An 18,637-nucleotide genomic window follows, 5' to 3' on the forward strand; every position below is an offset into this window, starting at 1 on the left:
GAAACACTGGTGACGCATTTAATTCAGAATCATACAAGAGAGAAAGGGCACATGCCTGCAGGCATAAATATAACATAACTATGTGCCTAACCCTTTAACGATGGGAGATGCACCTGACTGGCTGGGCCCTCTGAACAGTTCCCAGTTGCTTACTTCTCAGTCTGTTATTGTGCCAATGCACTTGGTCATGGAATAAATCACTATCAGAATAATTTTCACTGCTGCCCTTGAAATCACTTTCTAATAGCACCTTCAAGGCTTCTTTGGCTGAGTAAAACAAGTTTGCTCATTTTCACAAGAAAATCTTACACAAAAATAAAACATCAACAGTTGAGACAGGAGGCAATACAGAGTGGGTATTTTGATAACAAATGTGTCTCTGCTCGCACTGCATGGCTAAATGAAGCTCAAAATCCTTTGTAAGTCCACAATGCTAAGTGACTGCCCAAGTAACAATACACTGCCAAACAAAACTATCCAGACACCAGAGAGCTCGGTAGATAACACCAAAGACATTGCTTCCACAGCAATTTTGTTTAACAGATTGGTAAACATGCAGAGCAGGCTGGACGGCAACTGCAGGGCCCAATTACAGCGGACTTCTACATAAGCAAACCACAGTAAAAGGGTTAATATGCCATAGTGCAATATACTGGCACAAATTATCTACAGAAGAACGGAAATCTGGCTGTGGCACCCTTGCTGTTATGTAGTGTACTATCGGCCTATAAGACAATTTTAATGATACCCTCAAACTTCTTATAGGTAATGCAGTTATCTATAATGGAGTAGCATCTGGGGAATAAAAGCCTGTTCAAATATCTAGTCAGATCTTGATAGGATTTGAAAGTGGAGAAAAGACTGACAACTTGCATTAAAATGGCAGAAAAAGGTAAAATTGTGCAAATCACAAAATTCAGAGAATCTCATCACCACAATGCCAATGGGAGACAACTATTACAAATACCTGGGCGTAACAATCTGAGAAGATGTACAATAATCACATAGGCACAACTGTAAGTAAAGCAGGTGGCAGGCTACAGTCCATTGGTAGGATATTGGAAAAATTCAGTAAGTCTGCAAAGAAGACTGCTTACAAAATGCTTGTGCACTCTATCTTAGAAGACTGTTCACGGGAACACAGAATTGGGGTACTGAAATGTATTTTAAATACATTCCAACTGTCCCATAGGGGTAGCGAAACAAACAGAGAGGCATTTAAACACCTAATATTCCTGCACTCCGTGTAGAGGGAAGGGACTTGAATACGTGGTACAATAGGGAGCACCCACCACCCAGCACCTCACAGTGGTTTACAGAGTACATATGTAGATGCATTACCCCAATATCTTTGAACATTGTGGCAAGCATCAGTATTTATTATAAATCTTGGGTTCTTTCTTTTCTAGGGATATTTATATCACATTTGTCCATATTTAAGAGGTGCTGCTATGAAGTAGGTCTACCCCAAGTGGAAATACTGCCCATACAACTCTGTATTTCTTTAGAATTACCTAGCGACAACGCCTTCCTGCATGCAACAGCTCCAATAGTGAACAATCTAGAATTGCTGCTGACCCTATCTGATAAAATATGAACATTAAAAGTGAAGTCCCAAACAGGTTTTGCAATCATGTGGGTAAATAGTGGTCAAACGGTCTTGGGACACAAGTTAAATTCCAGATTTTGAATGGAGATAATCAATTATAGTTGCGAAATCCTTCTGGCATAGGGAGCCACCCGATTCTAAAAATGGCTTAGTCAAAAGATGGCGGACATACAGACAGGAGTTCGGTTGTTAACCTCGCAGTGGGAAACTAATCAATGATCAAATCCATCAAACCACCTATGCCTCCTCTTATAACCACAAACAGTACTTTCGAGATATACTACATTTGCAACACCCTCGGGAACTCACTCTAACCATCACAACTTAAAAAGAACTACAGGTGCTCAACAAAGTGATGAACCTATCCTCAAAGTGCCTCAGTCTCAAGGGTATCAGATCTTTTCAAAGTCATTACCGTTTGACCCATTCCAAAATTCAATCCTGCAGGGCTTCTTAAAGACCGTATCCACGTCTCCTAGTCCTCACAGTGGGAACAATTTTTCATCACTAATCCAACCAAAGTGACACAGTCCAAAACTGACACTCAACTCTGCCTCACTCAATTTTCCCCTACAAATAACTTTGATGCACTCCCACTGTCTCCAGATCCACTCATTAACTCCCACTGCCACTAATCATCTCCTGTCAACTTCCCATAATTTCCTAATTTAGACCCTTGTCCTACCACAATTCCCAAATTCCTTCAACATGAAAACCAATGTCACATATAAAATCAGCAAACTGATACCAACCTTATAACAAACATGCCGAGAAGGGCTCCGCAGCTGTAGCTATCAATCAAAAGTATTACCTGGCAAACTGACTTTGCCAGCTGTCAGATACATCCATCATACAAGCCCTGCTACAGTGATTCCATTCCAGAAATCCTGCAGGATCTCAAGCCCCTCCTCAAATCTTTATGTCCATCCACAAATTCTCTCCTGAATGTATCTATCTCCTGACCCACTCCCCACTCTCCTTCCTCCTTAAGCACAGAAACTAAAGTACTAGGATGCCCCATTGTGGCCATTTACTGCGCCTCAAAAGGCACAATGACCTTTAGCCCAATCCCATAACCTACCCTCCTATAACAATACACTAACCATTTCCTCCACTGACTCCCCACAGTTCCTGTTTCTTTCTTATCATGTGTCATTGTTGCTCCGCTCTACACAGACATCCCCAATGCTCACAGCCTTCTATCTACCGAAGACTACTATCTTTCCCAATGCCCAACTGACTCCGAACTTTCAACCTCCCTCCTGGTCACCACAGCCAACAATCTATATCATCACCCACAATTATTTCTCCTTTGAAGGCGTTATTTACAAACAAATCTGTGATACAGCAATGGACACCATCCTACACTAACCTATTCATGGGCCATCTAGGGAATCCTTCCTAACCATTCAGAATCCCAAAACCCACACCTGACGAAATCTTCATGATCTGGACCGACGGTGATGACATCCCATCCACATTCCTCCAGAACGTCAACACTTTTCCCCCCATTCAAGTCACCTGGTCCTTCTCACCATAACAATCCACCTTCTTCAATGTCCATCTCCATCTCAAGGGCATATACATCACTACATACATCCACATCAAATCTACTAACCAATGAAAAAACGTTCACTTCAGCAGCTGCCACACATTCCAAATCAAGAAGTCCCTTATATACAGGCTAGCCCCCCATGGCTAGTACACGCACTCTGGATATGCCAAGGGTCTCACTGAGACCTTGACAGACCAAAATTGCCATCCCCACATTATCTAGAAAGATATTTCCCTACCTTGTCTTCTCAATATCCAGCCTACCGTACACCACATACCCACTGTCGAACAACAAAGGAGCACCCTTCTTGCTTCTCAGTACCAACCACAACTGGAGCAAATGAATCACAAGTTTTAGATTCTCTCTTATTGTATCCTGAAATGAGGAATATCCTCCCCACACTTCCCACTGTGGTAACCCACTACCCACTGAACCTATACTATATCCTTGCCTGTCCCCATTTCATCCCTGCTCCCCAACATTTGCACAATAGACTCATATTTGTGCAGTAGACCTAGATGCAAAACCTGTCCCATACATCCTCCCACAACCACCTTCTCCAGTCCTGTAACAGGTGTTTCTTATCCCATAAAAGGCAGTGCCACCTGTGAAAGCAGCCATGTGATCTAGCAACTTGGCTGCAACAACTGTACCACACTCAATGTGGGCATTAAAACTAACATGCTGTTGATCTGTATTAATGACCAATGCAAATTTGTGGCCAACACACAGCTGACCATTCAGATGCTGAGAATGCCATCCCGAAGTCCTTGTCTTTGGCGACTGCTTCACAGACTGCGTCTCCTAGATTCTTCACACCAACACCAGCTTTTTTGAGCTGGTTGTGTGGGAACTTTCCTTGCAACATTTCCTTTATTCCTGTAAGCCCCTGGCCTCAACCTTTGCTAGTTTGTCCTCCAGCTGCCTGTCCCCTTCCTTGCTCTAATTCCAACCCTACACAAACCTTCCATCCCACCAGTGCACCTGTATACACCTTTCTCCTTCCTCACTTCCCTCTTCTCCCTTTTGCTGCCCCCGCCCCCAACCCCCACACACCACATCCCCTGATACTACACCTAGTAACCAAGTAGCCCACTACACCATCACCACCTCATCCCTGCACACTCTGACAGGCAGTACTACCATCTTCCCTCACCTTACCCTGCTATCCCTCCCCCTGCCTGCCCAAGCCTCTTCTGCACCCCCCCCCCCCCCCCCCAAATCAATGCTCACCTTAGATGCAACTGAGCCTTAACACCCAGAGACGAGCAGGACCATGTGTACGCAAGTTCGCAAGTTGTGCTAATGTGAATGTGTGCAAGTTTTGATTTACCTACATATATCTGGAGGAGGATTTAGTCCAAAACCTAAATAATATCCACGATATTACAGTGCCTGTGATGTTCAGAATTACACTGCAAAGTTCCTTCAGACAAGAACCTTGTTTATCGATTGACACTGGGCAAGCGACTTTCAATTAAAATTTTCTCCAATACAGTGACATCCATAATTACTGTATGAGTGCAGGTCACTGACATGTTGATATGGAAGTTTGGGCCTGGCCATGAGTCACGCTCCGATAGTCTAATGGTAAAGAGACCACTCGCAACAAGCAGTAAATCCGGGTTCGTGTCACAGTCGTGTACAAATTTTCACTGTCCTCATGCCATTACACAGTCGGTGGTTGTCTGCGTTCACAACTGTGAATACATTTCCTGTATTTCATAATGCTTGTAGATGCCACAGTGTCTGTTTCTTTGGACATGCACGCATTTCTGCAGGAATATCGCATTGTAATCCTGAACTGCACAGGCACAGCAATATTGTATTTATCCACCAACTACAGAAAAACGTCTTCCAATTAACATGTCTCCCCTGTACAATAATATACATAACGAATGTATGTGTGTGAGTTGTTGACACATGATGATGAAATGTAGAAATTTGGGTCTGGTTATGAGTCAAGCTCAGATAGCCTAACGGTAAGGCAACGCTCGCATTAAGTGGGAAATATGGTTTGAGTCCTGGTTTGGCATGAATTTTCATTGTCACTCCATTATACAACCAATGGTTGTCCATATTCACAACCGCAAATACATTTCATGTAAATAATATCTAGCAGTGTTTTTCATATGTACCCATCTGCCAATCATCGCCTCCTCTATGTGGTGAGTAGCAATCTATCTTCTTCATATTGTTGTTGGACTACATCATAGACTTGGAAATCATATGCTGGACTGCAAACATACTCAAATAAGGACAGAGGTGAACAGGAAGCTGAAATTGAAGAGGGTGTAAAAGAAGTGCATAATGAAACACAATACATAAAATTTAGGACAAAATGAAAAGTAGAAAATATCTGAGTCAATGGACAATGGCCTTAGTAAAAATGCCAACAACAGTTCTATAAAAAAGGAATAAACATAAAAAGAAACCAATAGATAAAATATGACAGGTCATCACAACTACAGCAAAAGCAGAGGCAGAGAAGCCATTGATGAGATTGTGTCTTCCCTTTTGCAGCAGAGTGTTTGTAATTACAAAACCTTTTGACGGATTAAAACTGTGTGTCAGAATGGGACACAAACCCAGAACCTAGCCTCTCGCCAGCAATGCCAACCAAGCTAAAGGGCTCACAGTTTTAATCTGCCAGCAAAATCCAGCCATGGACAAGCCATGAAGTAAAATGTAGAGATGTTAATGTACGAGGCACACATAATAAAGGGAAGAGAAAGTTGATGTACAAAGAAGTAGTTGATTCAGTAACAGAGAATTTAACAAAATACTGAATGAGCTGAATCCAAACAAGTCAGCAGGAGTTGTTAAGAGATCTTCAGAGTGACATACCCGTGGCAGAGGAAGTGGACAAATTGTCTGAACTGGTTTTAGGAATGGAAAATTTAACAGGAGAACTATTTCTAACATAGCATTTATTAATCAAGTCAAAGAGAAGAAAAACCAAGACACCTTAAGCAGTGTCGAGTGAAAAAGATGTTCATAAGCCTTAGAAGACAGGGGCTAGAGTACACAGATACAAGAACAATTTACAAGATCTACAAAAGCCAAATGTGGAAATAATGAAATTGGAAATGTCAAGAAAGACAAGTCTGTGTTAAGTGGGTGTAAGGAAAGACTGCAGCTTACCACCACAATTGCACAACTGGTGCTTCGAAATGTTAACGATGTATGCTAAACAAGTCTTCAGAAGTGGAATGGAAGAAGAACAGGAACACATACCGATGCTAAGGTTCCCACACAACATTATTCCTTATCGCTAAATACAAGGAAAACTTACACTTGTTGCTAGGAATGGACAGAATATTCCAACAAAATTCATATCAAGAATAAACAAAATAAAGATGAAGGTGATGGATAGTGGTAGAAAAGAAAATAATGACTCGCTTGGTGGGAACACAATAGTGGAAGAAGTACAAATAACCTATCTAGGCAAGAAGACTGTAAAGCTGTCTTCTATTTAAGAGATCTGCTAGTGTCAAATACTGATACAGAAATGGGAGAGAAGTTCCTGAAAGTGCATGTCTCAAGTAAAACATTGGGTAAAAGCGATATGTGAATTATTATAAATCCAGAGAAGATAAAACTGCAAACATGAAATGTCATGCTATCAAAGATTTTGACACGTTCCACACCATTACGAAAGAATCGTGTCATGATCCATGGAACAAGTAATATAACTAACTAACTAACTGTTGAAAATTAAGTGGACTGAAAAAATATTAAATTAAGAAATATTGAAAGGAGTAGGTTGGAAAATAGGACTATAGAAGAATTAAGAAATGTTGAAAGGAGTAGGTTGGAAAATAGGTCTATAGAAAATCCTTACCAGAAGTGGCAGGTTAGACAGACGTCGGGCATGAAATCCAGAAATAATTAAGTAGATACAGGAAGGAGCTGTAGAGGGGACAAATTACAGGTGGAGACAAAGACTCGAATATGGAAACTGAGGTTATACAGGATATTGTAAGGGAAGAATGATCTGGGTCTAATGTCCCTTCGACAACAAGCTCAGTCTGAGAAAAGATGGTGATGCAAGTCGGCTGAACCCTTTCAAAGGATTTGTCTCAAAGATTTAGGGAAATCGTGAAAAACCTAAAGCTGGATGTGGTTTTGAGTCTCTAATCTTTAACACTGCACCATTTAGTTTGACACAATATTGGATATGGCAGTTATGTATAAATGAAAGGGTTAGCACAAAATTAGGAAAAGTTGGAGCACAGCTTCAATCCAGTTGAAAGAACAACAAAAAAAGAGGGTGGGGATAGAAACAATCAGTGACATTTAGGTTTAGTCAGTCCTGTAAGCATACTCAGATGACCTAATTGGCTAAGGCACATCCTGGCAATAAGCAGGAGAGTCATGTTTTAATCTTTGTTTGCCCAGCACTGCTTTTCAATTGTTGTTGGAGATAATTTTAGTTATTTGCTGTTCTTTTTCTAAGCCCTGAGTGTGTCTTATGGAAACAAATACTAAACATAAGTATCTCATTTATTCCACCCTGGCATGGGTTTTCTCGGAAAGGTCAGAACAAACGTAAACAGAAAAAAATCGATTATAAACTTCTTGAACCAGTAGTTCCTTTCCCAGCAAAGAAATCAAGTAGAACGAGAACAAACAAAAAACTGTATTATTAGTGTACAGAAGGCAGTGTCCACTATAACAGAAATATGGGTTATCTTTCCTTTTATTTATTGAGAGTGAAATCACACTTTCTGGTCAAACTAAGAACAGACTGTCATGCCGGAGGGAGGAGGGGGGTGGGGGGGGGGGGGGGGGGGGAGGGGGGGACTGACATCAATCATGGCATGTCTCTGAAATGTGGATTATGGCATAATTCATCTTGTTCAATATTGTGCTGCAGGTTACAATGGATGTTCATTTTATTCTTAGATAACAAAATCAAAAAACATCATGAAATACTCACTGGAACGATGGCGATGGTTTGGAGAATTCTTGTCCCCTTTTGGCCTTCGACGCCTTGTATGTATTGTATCTCTTCGCATCGTAACTGGCCTGTTCACTCCATGAAGCTTGTAATACAATCCACAGGCATTGCAGACCATTTCACCTTCTGGGTTGCGCCGCCATATAGTAGTTGTCATGGTACCACAATTAGTACATGATAAGTCCACTCGCCGTGCTGCCAATTGTTGCTGTAACATTAGTCAATAAAAATGTATAAGTTAAAGGTTTTACTGTTGTTCATCACATGAATCTCCTAAGCGCAAAAAAAAATGTTACTGAGCACAAAATTTGTGGAGGCTTGGTTAGCTAATGTATCAGCAAGGTCACTGACTAAGTTACCTACATAGTTTGATGTCAGTTGGAACACCGAAGCGGCTCCTGTATTGTGGAGATCATTATCAAATTTGAAGAATGGTGGAGACAAAGTACGAGTCCAGAATATTTCTAGCAGGTTAAATTGTATTTGAGGGAGATTTCTGTATTACTACTAATTCTATCACTTAGATACTGCATACTATGAAAAAGGAATGCAAGTTCATTTTTTTTTTTTTTTTTTTTTTTTTTTTTTTTTTTTTTTTTTTTTTTTTTGCAATAAATGCATAGCACATTTTTTCACCATCCTTTGATCTGTCAGTATACATCAGACTACATGTTGTGCACTGATGAGGGAGGAAATAAAACCTACAGTGAATAAAACCTACACTGACTAATATTAGGGTCTGGATGATCCTTGACGCAACATAGCAGATCCATTCATACAACAGATTGAGGAATACACAACATATTACAGAGAAAAACAGCTTTCAATGCATGTCTTCTAGTCTACCCTCTTCTCTTCTTCCAATTTTCAAATGGTCCACAAAGAGGTGGGTGTTGGATTTCTGGATAAAAATTGTGCAACAGTTATGTTCTGGTCTCCACTTCATCTTAACTGCTTAATTAGAATTATTGGTAGCATACCATTAAAGGTGAAATAACTGCTTCTACAAGTAGTCTATCAGCAGGGCTCGGCAGAAAGCTCTGGTCAGGAGGCAGACTCTGCCATGATGCACAGGGTCTAGTAGGCCTAATACGCAAGAGGCTATTGATCCACAATTGAATCGTCCATAATCTAGTCATGCTAAATTGACAAATGGTATAAATTTTACTAGAACTTGTCAGGCTGCTCCCCAAGAAGGGTTTCCAATGAAGCACACAAAGCTTAATTTCTGGCTACAGTTGTTCTGAACTGCTTTTCACACAATAACCGTATTACAATATGATCAAACAGTCTTAAAAAGCAAAAGTTGTTAATTATTTCCAGCCACTGGTTATCCAGATATAAATCAAGGTGTGGGTAGATTGAATTCTAAAAAAAATTATGACCTGGGATTTAGCAGGTGAAAAACAGAAGCCCATGGTTTTGAGCTTTTTCCAGTGTCTTCTGGATGGCAGTTTGAAGATGACATTCCAACATTCCACTAAGCATAGTAACATAGAACTGTAGTTAAAGTCATCAACATACAAAGCCAATAATACATTTGTTTCTGCAACAGTGACTATTGCACTTATAGTAAATGTGAAGAGGGCAGCATTCCAGGTTAACCCTGGGTGGAACCCCATTTTCCAGTACACTTTGATTACTGAGGGTTGTACCAACTAACTCTGAAAACTTTTAAAGTTAGTAGATTCCCTTTATGGCCGCCCACTGTCCGCAGGCTCCAAGTGTAAAAGGTAGACATTTGAAGCTATACCTCTGAAATCTGCATTGAAATGGTGAACGGAAAGCAAATTTTTGGTGAAAAGTCCCTCTTGGCAAATTTTGTTTTACTCTAATTTTGTTTTACTCTATCAGGATACTTTTGTAGTTTTAGTCACTAAGGTGATGAAACATCTGCTGTGTACGATACCTGTGGCTAGGGATGTATCATTCCATTGTGCTAGTGCACTGTTACATTCCCAGTCTGTAATAGGGGCATCACGTTAAAAGACGGAATAATGTGTTTTGTTAAAATTTGATGATGAGTGGAACTCTATGAAATTGCTCCGAGGCTGCCATTCTGGCACAGAACACACCAAGTAATTTACTGTGTCAAAAAGACTGGTATGAAACATTCCTCCATGCATTCATTGGCTTCTGTTGGTGTGGCAACAGTATCTTTCATTTATCACTTCTTGCACTATATCGTCTGCAGCTCGTGGTCGTGTGGTAGCGTTCTCGCTTCCCGCACCCGGGTTCGATTCCCGGCGGGGTCAGGGGTTTTCTCTGCCTCGTGATGACTGGGTGTTGTGTGATGTCCTTAGGTTAGTTAGGTTTAAGTAGTTCTAAGTTCTAGGGGACTGATGACCATAGATGTTAAGTCCCATAGTGCTCAGAGTCATTTGCACTATATCGTCAACATTTTTTTCTTGGGATATTGACACATACTTCAGCGGAACATGCGTCCCAATTAGCTTCTTGTATGGACTACCACAATAAGTGGGTCTCAAACAGGGTATGAATAAAACATTTAGGTCCTAATTGCTATAGCAAAGATCAATGTGTACATGTCACTGTATCATAAATGTAGCACTCTGGCTGCTGAGCACCAACTGAAGAATAGGTGGTACATGCAGCACTAAATGCATTTTCATCAGACCATTCTGTAATCCGATGCTCGTACTCACAACTACTGTTGTTTGTGTGTGGGTCAAGTGTTAAAATATAGGAGGACATTTGGGGGAGAACTTCATCCTCAATAGAGAAGAATACAGGGTCTCCTGCTCTCCCTTCGTGAAAATATCAACTGGATGAAGCCATTTATATATAAAATTCTCCCCACCCCCACCAAGCTTCGAATTTTAACTCAGACAAACATGTGACCTGGCAGCTAAATGGTGTAGGCTGTTTGCACACAATGCAGATTGTTCACAAGATCATTCACTGTATAGAGTTCTGCCATAGTTTCCACACACGGATTCTGAAGAGCAAGAGAGTTTATATGTGACCAAAATGGAAAACCTCAGGGGTCGAGATGTTTGCGTTAAGATGTGTTCTTCAATTGCCAACATGAAGGGCGAGATGTTGTCGTTAAGATGTGTTCTTCAATTGCCAACATGAAGGGACCTGTGTCAACACAATTTTCCTTTGACCTTCTCTGTATGAGGCACACAAAATGAATACTGTGAAGTACCAGGTTTGTCGAGCTCTTCGTCACACTGGAGCAATAGATCACTGTGAAAGGTAGTTTTGTGTAGAAACAAAAGTAACAGAGATATTTGGTACAGGCCTAGAGTGCTTCAGAATACGTTCAAGTTGCTACTTTAATCAATAAGAATCTGCACTTTTTTCCATGGCAGTTATGTCACCAAACTTAGCTTTGATATCATCCACAAATGACAGCAGTTTTGATATTGTGAAGGAATCATCATTTGCTCTACTAAATAATGAGTAAAGTTGAATAATCCGTCTCTCATCCAAAGCCATTTCTATGGAATGGAAGGCTGTGTCGTTATAGGCTGCGCAACAAATTTTCTTCCTAAGAGTCATTGAGCCAGCCTAGTTTTACGCAGCCAATATTTGGCACAAGTTTAATTCATTTTTTCATCTGTAAGGTGTCTGACACTATGCCATCTACCCCAGTCAAAGGCTCTCCCCATAGGCTCCACTTAGTCACTGCAACATTCACTTGGCTTGATGGTCATTGCTTCAAGTCCGGCTGCACCAAAGGGGTTGGCATCTACTCTTTGATCTACACAGGGAGGTAACAGGGCAGGCAATGTATTGTTGGAGGCTACGATCAAGAAGGTACACAATATACCGAACATGTCAGAATGGCTAATGCATTGGTTTTTGGCACTAGTGAGAATGCGTAAGTAATCGTCAAATCCCATCAAGGTTTTGTAGCATGGTGCTTCAGCAGGCCTCCTATACCATCACAAGGCCCCTTACAGTGACCAGCAGCACTGTATACCCAGTTAGTTGGTACAAGCGACTTAACTCAATTCCGACAGCTGGTAATGATTTTTGAAATGACTAGGAGCACCATAAAAAATAATAATTATCTTCTCTGCCCCCGTTTGCAGTTGAAGAATTTTGCGCATTGCTAGCAAAGCATGAGCTGAGTCATGTCCTGTGTCATCACTTATAACTGCAACACTTGGGGTCTTGTTTTGAAAATATGCCACTCCTGTAAAAATTAAAACCTGGTCATTACTCCAATGATACCCTTGTACTTCTTGTCAGAGAATTACAGACCAGTTCTCGGTAAAATCACAGTGAAGCACTAAACATAGTTCTTCGGCCTGTACACACCCTTTCCCTTATGTAATATGTTGTTGTTGCAATTTCTTCAGATGCTGGTGTGTTACTGCTTTCACTGATCATTTACCAAGTTCATCAATGAAACTGTCAAAGGCAACAGTTTTCTTAAATAGTTTATTTTTCTCACATGTTGCATATGTAATTTCTGCAGAGTTATCTACTATGTCTTCCAGGCCATGTGTCTGTAAAGACAGTCCTCCCTTTCCAGGGCAGTTACCACAGTCTTGAAACAAACAAGTCTCTTGCTTTACATCACAGACTACTAATGACTTCATAGCCCAACCCAGAAGTCATACATAATGTGCTCCAGTAAGTTCTTCAAAGTTCCCACGCAAAGTTCAAAATTCGAGCAGTACACACAAAAAAAGACATCTCTAGGTGGGTGTGCAAATACCCACTTACGTTGTAGTGCATAAAAGTTTGATCTTCCAATATGTGAAGTTGTATAGTTGCTCTTATAATTGCAAAAGTTCCTTTAACACTATGAGTCATGTACCTCTTCACTTTCACAACTTTTTGACATTCAACTGTTACTGTTATAGTTTCTTTTTTGTTGGCAATCTAGTGACAACAGCCCCCTTCATCTTCCAGATAAAATGACTGCACTATTTGAACTTGAGCTGCTTCTACAGGATGACCATAATAGGGATGTGGTCTTCCAAACACTCCTTATACAGACCTCACATTTCTTGATTTGTCTACCATGCACGTTAATACTGGTGGAATGTGGTTCAAAATTGTTTTCCTCGAAAATGTCTCGGAATAACAGTTAAAAGTTGTACCTTTTCACTGCAGGATGCACAATATTCAATATTGGTTTTTTTTCTTCTGAAGGTGGAATTTCTATTTTGAAGAGTGTGGTCAATGTTTCTGTAGTGTATTCATCCATAGCTTTAGTAATTTCTCTGCACTTTCTTGATGCAAAGTGCTTATCACTCAACTGCACTGACCACAGTTTTGTAACAGGACTAACAACTACCTCTGTAGTTGACTGATTCAGGGTATTTAATTCTTCGTCTACTGATGCAAAATCTGCATCATCTGCGCCATGGGAGTCTTCACCTTGTTCAAATACTATCATTGTTGTTCTTCTGTCAAAACATTTTTAACACAAAAAAATCTTCACTGGAAACATCTTCACTTTGAAACAGAGTCTTCAAATGAGAACACTTATTCCCAATCTGAACAAAGTCTGTTTTTTTTTGTTTTTTTTTCCTTTTCTTTTTTCTCTCTCTTTTTCCTTATATATCACTCTTTGGAGGATATGCAAATAGTCAACACACTTCACTTCGCTCTTCTGTGGCCCCAGTCAGAAGACATTTCAAACAGTCCTTTTCACAAAACACACTGCAACTGTGTTAACTGGCAAATTCCTCACAAAAACACAGAACTCACTGAATGGTTTCACATTTCTTAGAAGCCTCTTCAGTAAACAAATTAGCACCGAACAAGTAATATAAATATAAACATTGTAAAAAAGAAATTAGTAGGAAACAACTTCCAGTTTTTTTTTTGTGGTTTTAGGGCGCACAACTACAATGGTCATTAGCGCCATGACTAATTTAGGAATGTACCGCGAGGCACAAGGTTAAAACAGCAACTAAAAGGGGCAACACTATAAAAGCCTAATAACAGACATAGGATTAAAAAACTACAGCACAATCAAACGTCCTTAGACAGGTGTGTCAAGTTGATAAAACGAAGAACGCGAGCAGCAGCTCCTGGGTCATCTGCTAAAATGGCATCCAGAGTACAGGGCAGGCCGAGATCAAGACGCAGCGTAGTAAAATCCGGACAGAAGTGCAGCCCAATCGGCATGCCACAGCGATAAAATGCGCCGACAAATGATCGTGCTACAATCTGATGAAGGGACACAACAAGAAGCCGTCCGAGGCTGGAGGACCGCAGACTTGGCCGCGGCATCTGCAGCTTCGTTCCCAGGGATACCGACATGGCCAGGAATCCACATAAAGCTAACTGGAGACCCGTCGTCCACCAGCAGCTGAAGAGAGTGTTGGATCCGGTGCACGAAAGGGTGAACCGGATACAGATCACTGAGGCTCTGGATGGCGCTCAGAGAATCGGAGCAGATGACATAAGCAGAATGTCGGTGGCGGCAGATGTAAAGAACAGCCTGGCAGAGGGCAAAGAGCTCAGCTGTGAAGACCGAACAATGGCCATGTAGCCGGTATTTGAAACTTTGTGCCCCGACAATAAAAGAACACACGACCCCGTCATTGGTCTTAGAGCCATCTGTATAAATGAAGGTCATATTAATGAACTTCGAACGAAGTTCGACAAAACGGAAGTGGTATACTGAACCGGGGGTAACCTCCTTTGGGAGAGAGCGGAGGTCAAGGTGAACGCGAACCTGAGCCTGGAGCCAAGGTGGCGTGTGACTCTTGCCCACTCTAAAGGTTGCAGGGAGTGAAAAATCAAGATGTTGAAGGAGGCGACGAAAGCGAACTCCAGGGGGTAGCAAGGCAGAGACATACAACCCGTATTGATGGTCGAGAGAGTCGTCAAAAAAGGAACGATACGATGGGTGGTCGGGCATTGACAGAAGCCGACAGGCGTAACGACAAAGCAGCATATCGCGCCGGTAGGTGAGTGGCAATTCACCGGCTTCAGCATGAAGACTCTCGACGGGACTAGTATAAAACGCTCCGATCGCAAGCCGTAAACCCCGATGTTGTATGGAGATGAGGCGGCGTAAGATGGACGGCCGTGCAGAGGAGTATACAAAGCACCCATAATCCAGCTTGGAGCGGACGATCGACCGATATAGGCGACGTAGGACGGTTCGATCTGCTCCCCACGACGTGCCAATGAGAACACGGAGGACATTTAGAGAACGGGTACAACGGGCAGCCAAATATGACACATGTGGAGACCAACTAAGTTTCCTGTCAAATGTAAGACCTAAAAATTTTGTTGTCTCCACGAATGGGAGAGCAAGAAGTTAATACAGACCGTTTTCTCGGCAGAAAAACGGAAGCCATTGGCAACACTCCAGGAGTGAAGACGGTCGAGAGAATGCTGAAGAGAGTGCTCCAGGAAACATGTACGCTGCGCGCTGCAATAGATGGTAAAATTGTCCACGAAATGGGAGCCTGATACATCATCTGGGAGGCAATCCATTATTGGATTGATCGCTATGGCGAAGAGAGCGACGCTCATAACAGAGCCCTGTGGCACCCCATTTTCCTGGTGAAAGGTGTCTGACAGGACAGAACCCACACGTTCCCTGAACTGTCAATCCATTAAAAAGGAACGAATAAAAAGAGGGAGGCGACCGCGAAAGCCCCATGTATGCATGGTGCGGAGAATGCCTGCCCTCCAACAGGTGTCGTAAGCCTTCTCCAAATCAAAGAACACAGCCGCGGTCGGGCGCATCCGCAAGAAGTTCTTCATAATTAAGGTCGACAGGGTAACCAGATGGTCAACAGCAGAGCGGCGCCTACGAAATCCACATTGTACATTGGTAAGTAGGCGTCGAGATTCGAGCAACCAAACCAACCGAGAGTTAACCATTCGCTCCAACACCTTACAGACACAGCTGGTAAGCGAGGTGGGTCGATAACTGGAAGGCAAGTGCTTGTCCTTCCCCGGCTTAGGAATCGGTACAACAATTGACTCGCGCCAGCATGCGGGAACATGTCCCTCAATCCAGATGCGATTGTAAGTACGAAGAAGGAAACCTTTACCTGCAGGAGAAAGGTTCTTCAGCATCTGAATATGAATAGAATCAGGCCCCGGAGCGGAGGACCGTGACCGGGCAAGTGCATTTTCGAGTTCCCGCATGGCGAATGGGGCATTGTAGTTTTCACAATTCGAGGAGTGGAAATTAGGTGGCCGAGCCTCCTCTGCCTGTTTTCGGGGGAGGAAGGCAGGGGGGTAATGAGTGGAGCTCGAAACCTCTGCGAAAAAGCGGCCGAAGGCATTGGAGACATCCTCAGGGGCCACAAGGACGTCATTCGCGACCGTCAAGCCAGAAACTGGTGAGTGGACCTTAGTGCCAGATAGCCGGCGCAGGCTACCCCATACAACAGAAGAAGGAGCAAAACTGTTGAAGGTGCTTGTGAAAGCAGCCCAGCTGGCTTTCTTGCTTTCTTTAAAAATACGACGACACTGCGCACATAATCGTTTGTAATTGATACAATTCGCTACTGTAGGGTGGCGTTTAAAGGTGCGTAAAGCACGTCGACGAGCACGTAAGGCATCTCTACATGCTGCGGTCCACCAGGGGACCGGTACGCGGCGTGGAGAAGAAGTAGTGTGAGGGACGGAATATTCAGCAGCAGTGAGAATGACTTCCTTGAGGTGTGCGGCCTGACTACCGCAGCTTGTGAAGGTTTGATACTGAAAGGTCGCCCTGGAAGTGAAGAGCCCCCAGTCTGCTTTGGAGATGTTCCAACTAGTTGAGCACGGAGAGGGGGTATGATGCAGGAGATGGATAACACACGGGAAGTGGTCGCTCGAATATGTATCAGAAAGCGCATACCACTCAAACCGGTGTGCAAGTTGGGTAGTACATACAGAGAGGTCTAAATGGGAATAGGTGTGAGAGGTGTCTGAAAGGAAAGTAGGGGCGCCAGTATTGAGGCAGACAAGATTGAGCTGGTTGAAAACGTCTGCTAACAGGGAGCCCCTCGGACAGGATGCTGGAGAGCCCCAAAGAGGATGGTGAGCATTGAAGTCTCCAGTTAACAAAAATGGTGCAGGGAGCTGAGCAATAATTTGCAGCATGTCTGCCCTGGTAACGGCAGACGATGATGGAGTGTAAATGGTACAGATGGAAAATGTAAAAGTGGGGAGAGTAATGCGGACGGCAACTGCCTGCAGGCCGGTGTGCAATGTGATGGGATCATAGTAGATATCATCCCGGTCCAGCAACATAACCCCTCCATGAGCCGGAATACCTACCACAGGGGGTAAGTCAAAACGCTCAGAGGTGTAGTGTGCCAAGGCAATTTGATCGCATGGGCGTAGCTTCGTTTCCTGGAGGGCTACGACGAGCGGACGGTGCGAGCGGAGCAGCAATTTCAAGTCCTCTCTGTTGGAACGAATGCTGCGAATATTCCAGTGAATAAGTGCCATCGTGAGAAGAAGAAGATGCAAGATGGGGTCATCTAGAAGGCCGCTGAGGGCCCAGCTTCGAGCGAGCACTGCCGCCGCTAGCAGGAGGTGGACAGTCATCGTCCATTTGTTCTATAGGTTCATCGGCCATCTTGTGAAGATGGCCGGAAGGGGGAGCTTCCTCCACTGGTGAACGGCCAGATGTTCGGCTACCAGCGGTGCGGCCAGATGAAACGGATGACGGCCTGGGGCGGCAACCGCTGGGGGGGGGGGGGGGGGGGGGGGGGGCGCAGGAGGAGAAATGCGCTGTGGCGGGGAAGGAGAACTGTGCTTCCTATGAGCCTTCTTGGAAGGCCGTTTTGTGGAAGGATTGGTCGATGGGTGAGGGTTCGAAGTACGTAGAAGGTCTGCACGAGACGGTTCTTTCTTGAAGGCCCGTGCTTCTGACTTCTGGATCTTCGTCCTGGCAGAAGCTGATAAAAGTGCTTGTGTCGGAGGGGCGACGGAACAACTTCAGTGAAGACATACATTACCCTTGAAAGTTAAAAGTGAAAGTTCTGCTTTACAGAGGATATAGTACTACATGGTACTAGAACCCACATCATTTAGGACAGGGCTTCCATGCATAGAGGCAGAGCGGAAAGGAAGCATGGGGGTGGGGGGAACTGTGTTTGCACGGCAGCAGAGAACAGGTACACAGAGTCCACAATGCCTCATTGTGTGGCTGTGGACAACAGTCAGGCTCGTTTGCCTACGCTACATTGTATTATACGTGCAAATCTATAAGGGGAATAATACATATTAAAACCAATTTCAATCAATTGCCATGAGAGGAATATTAATTCATGTCTTGATGACTGTGTGTCCACTGTTCCACAGATTTACTCTGCATGACGTCGGGAGGCGAGAACAGCTGACACAGCTTTGTGAAGATGTGAAGTACAATTTTTTTTCAAAACAACATTGAAACTGCTTGCAATAATTACCATTTATTGCGATTTGAACTGCACTGTAAGTAAAAGTTTAAAGCACAGTAAAATTAACTTCAAGCACAAGCCAGAATCACTATATTTGCTTGACAACTGTTTCTGCTCAATATGTGTTTTCTGCATCACTCCCAGCACAGAAC

General features: G+C 43.0%; 1 protein-coding gene across 3 annotated transcripts in view; it reads right to left on the bottom strand.

The window, feature by feature from the left end:
• The window catches only part of LOC126335212 (uncharacterized), a 91,569-nt gene that overhangs the window by 9,482 nt on the left and 63,450 nt on the right, over nucleotides 1–18,637 (bottom strand). For all 3 annotated transcript variants that reach the window (XM_049998230.1, XM_049998229.1, XM_049998228.1), the window contains exon 6: nucleotides 8,107–8,335. In XM_049998230.1, the coding sequence (XP_049854187.1) occupies nucleotides 8,107–8,335 (229 nt within the window). The remainder of the gene's footprint in view (nucleotides 1–8,106; nucleotides 8,336–18,637) is intronic.

The sequence above is a fragment of the Schistocerca gregaria genome, chromosome 2 (assembly GCF_023897955.1).
Source record: "Schistocerca gregaria isolate iqSchGreg1 chromosome 2, iqSchGreg1.2, whole genome shotgun sequence".
Classification (NCBI taxonomy): domain Eukaryota; kingdom Metazoa; phylum Arthropoda; class Insecta; order Orthoptera; family Acrididae; genus Schistocerca; species Schistocerca gregaria.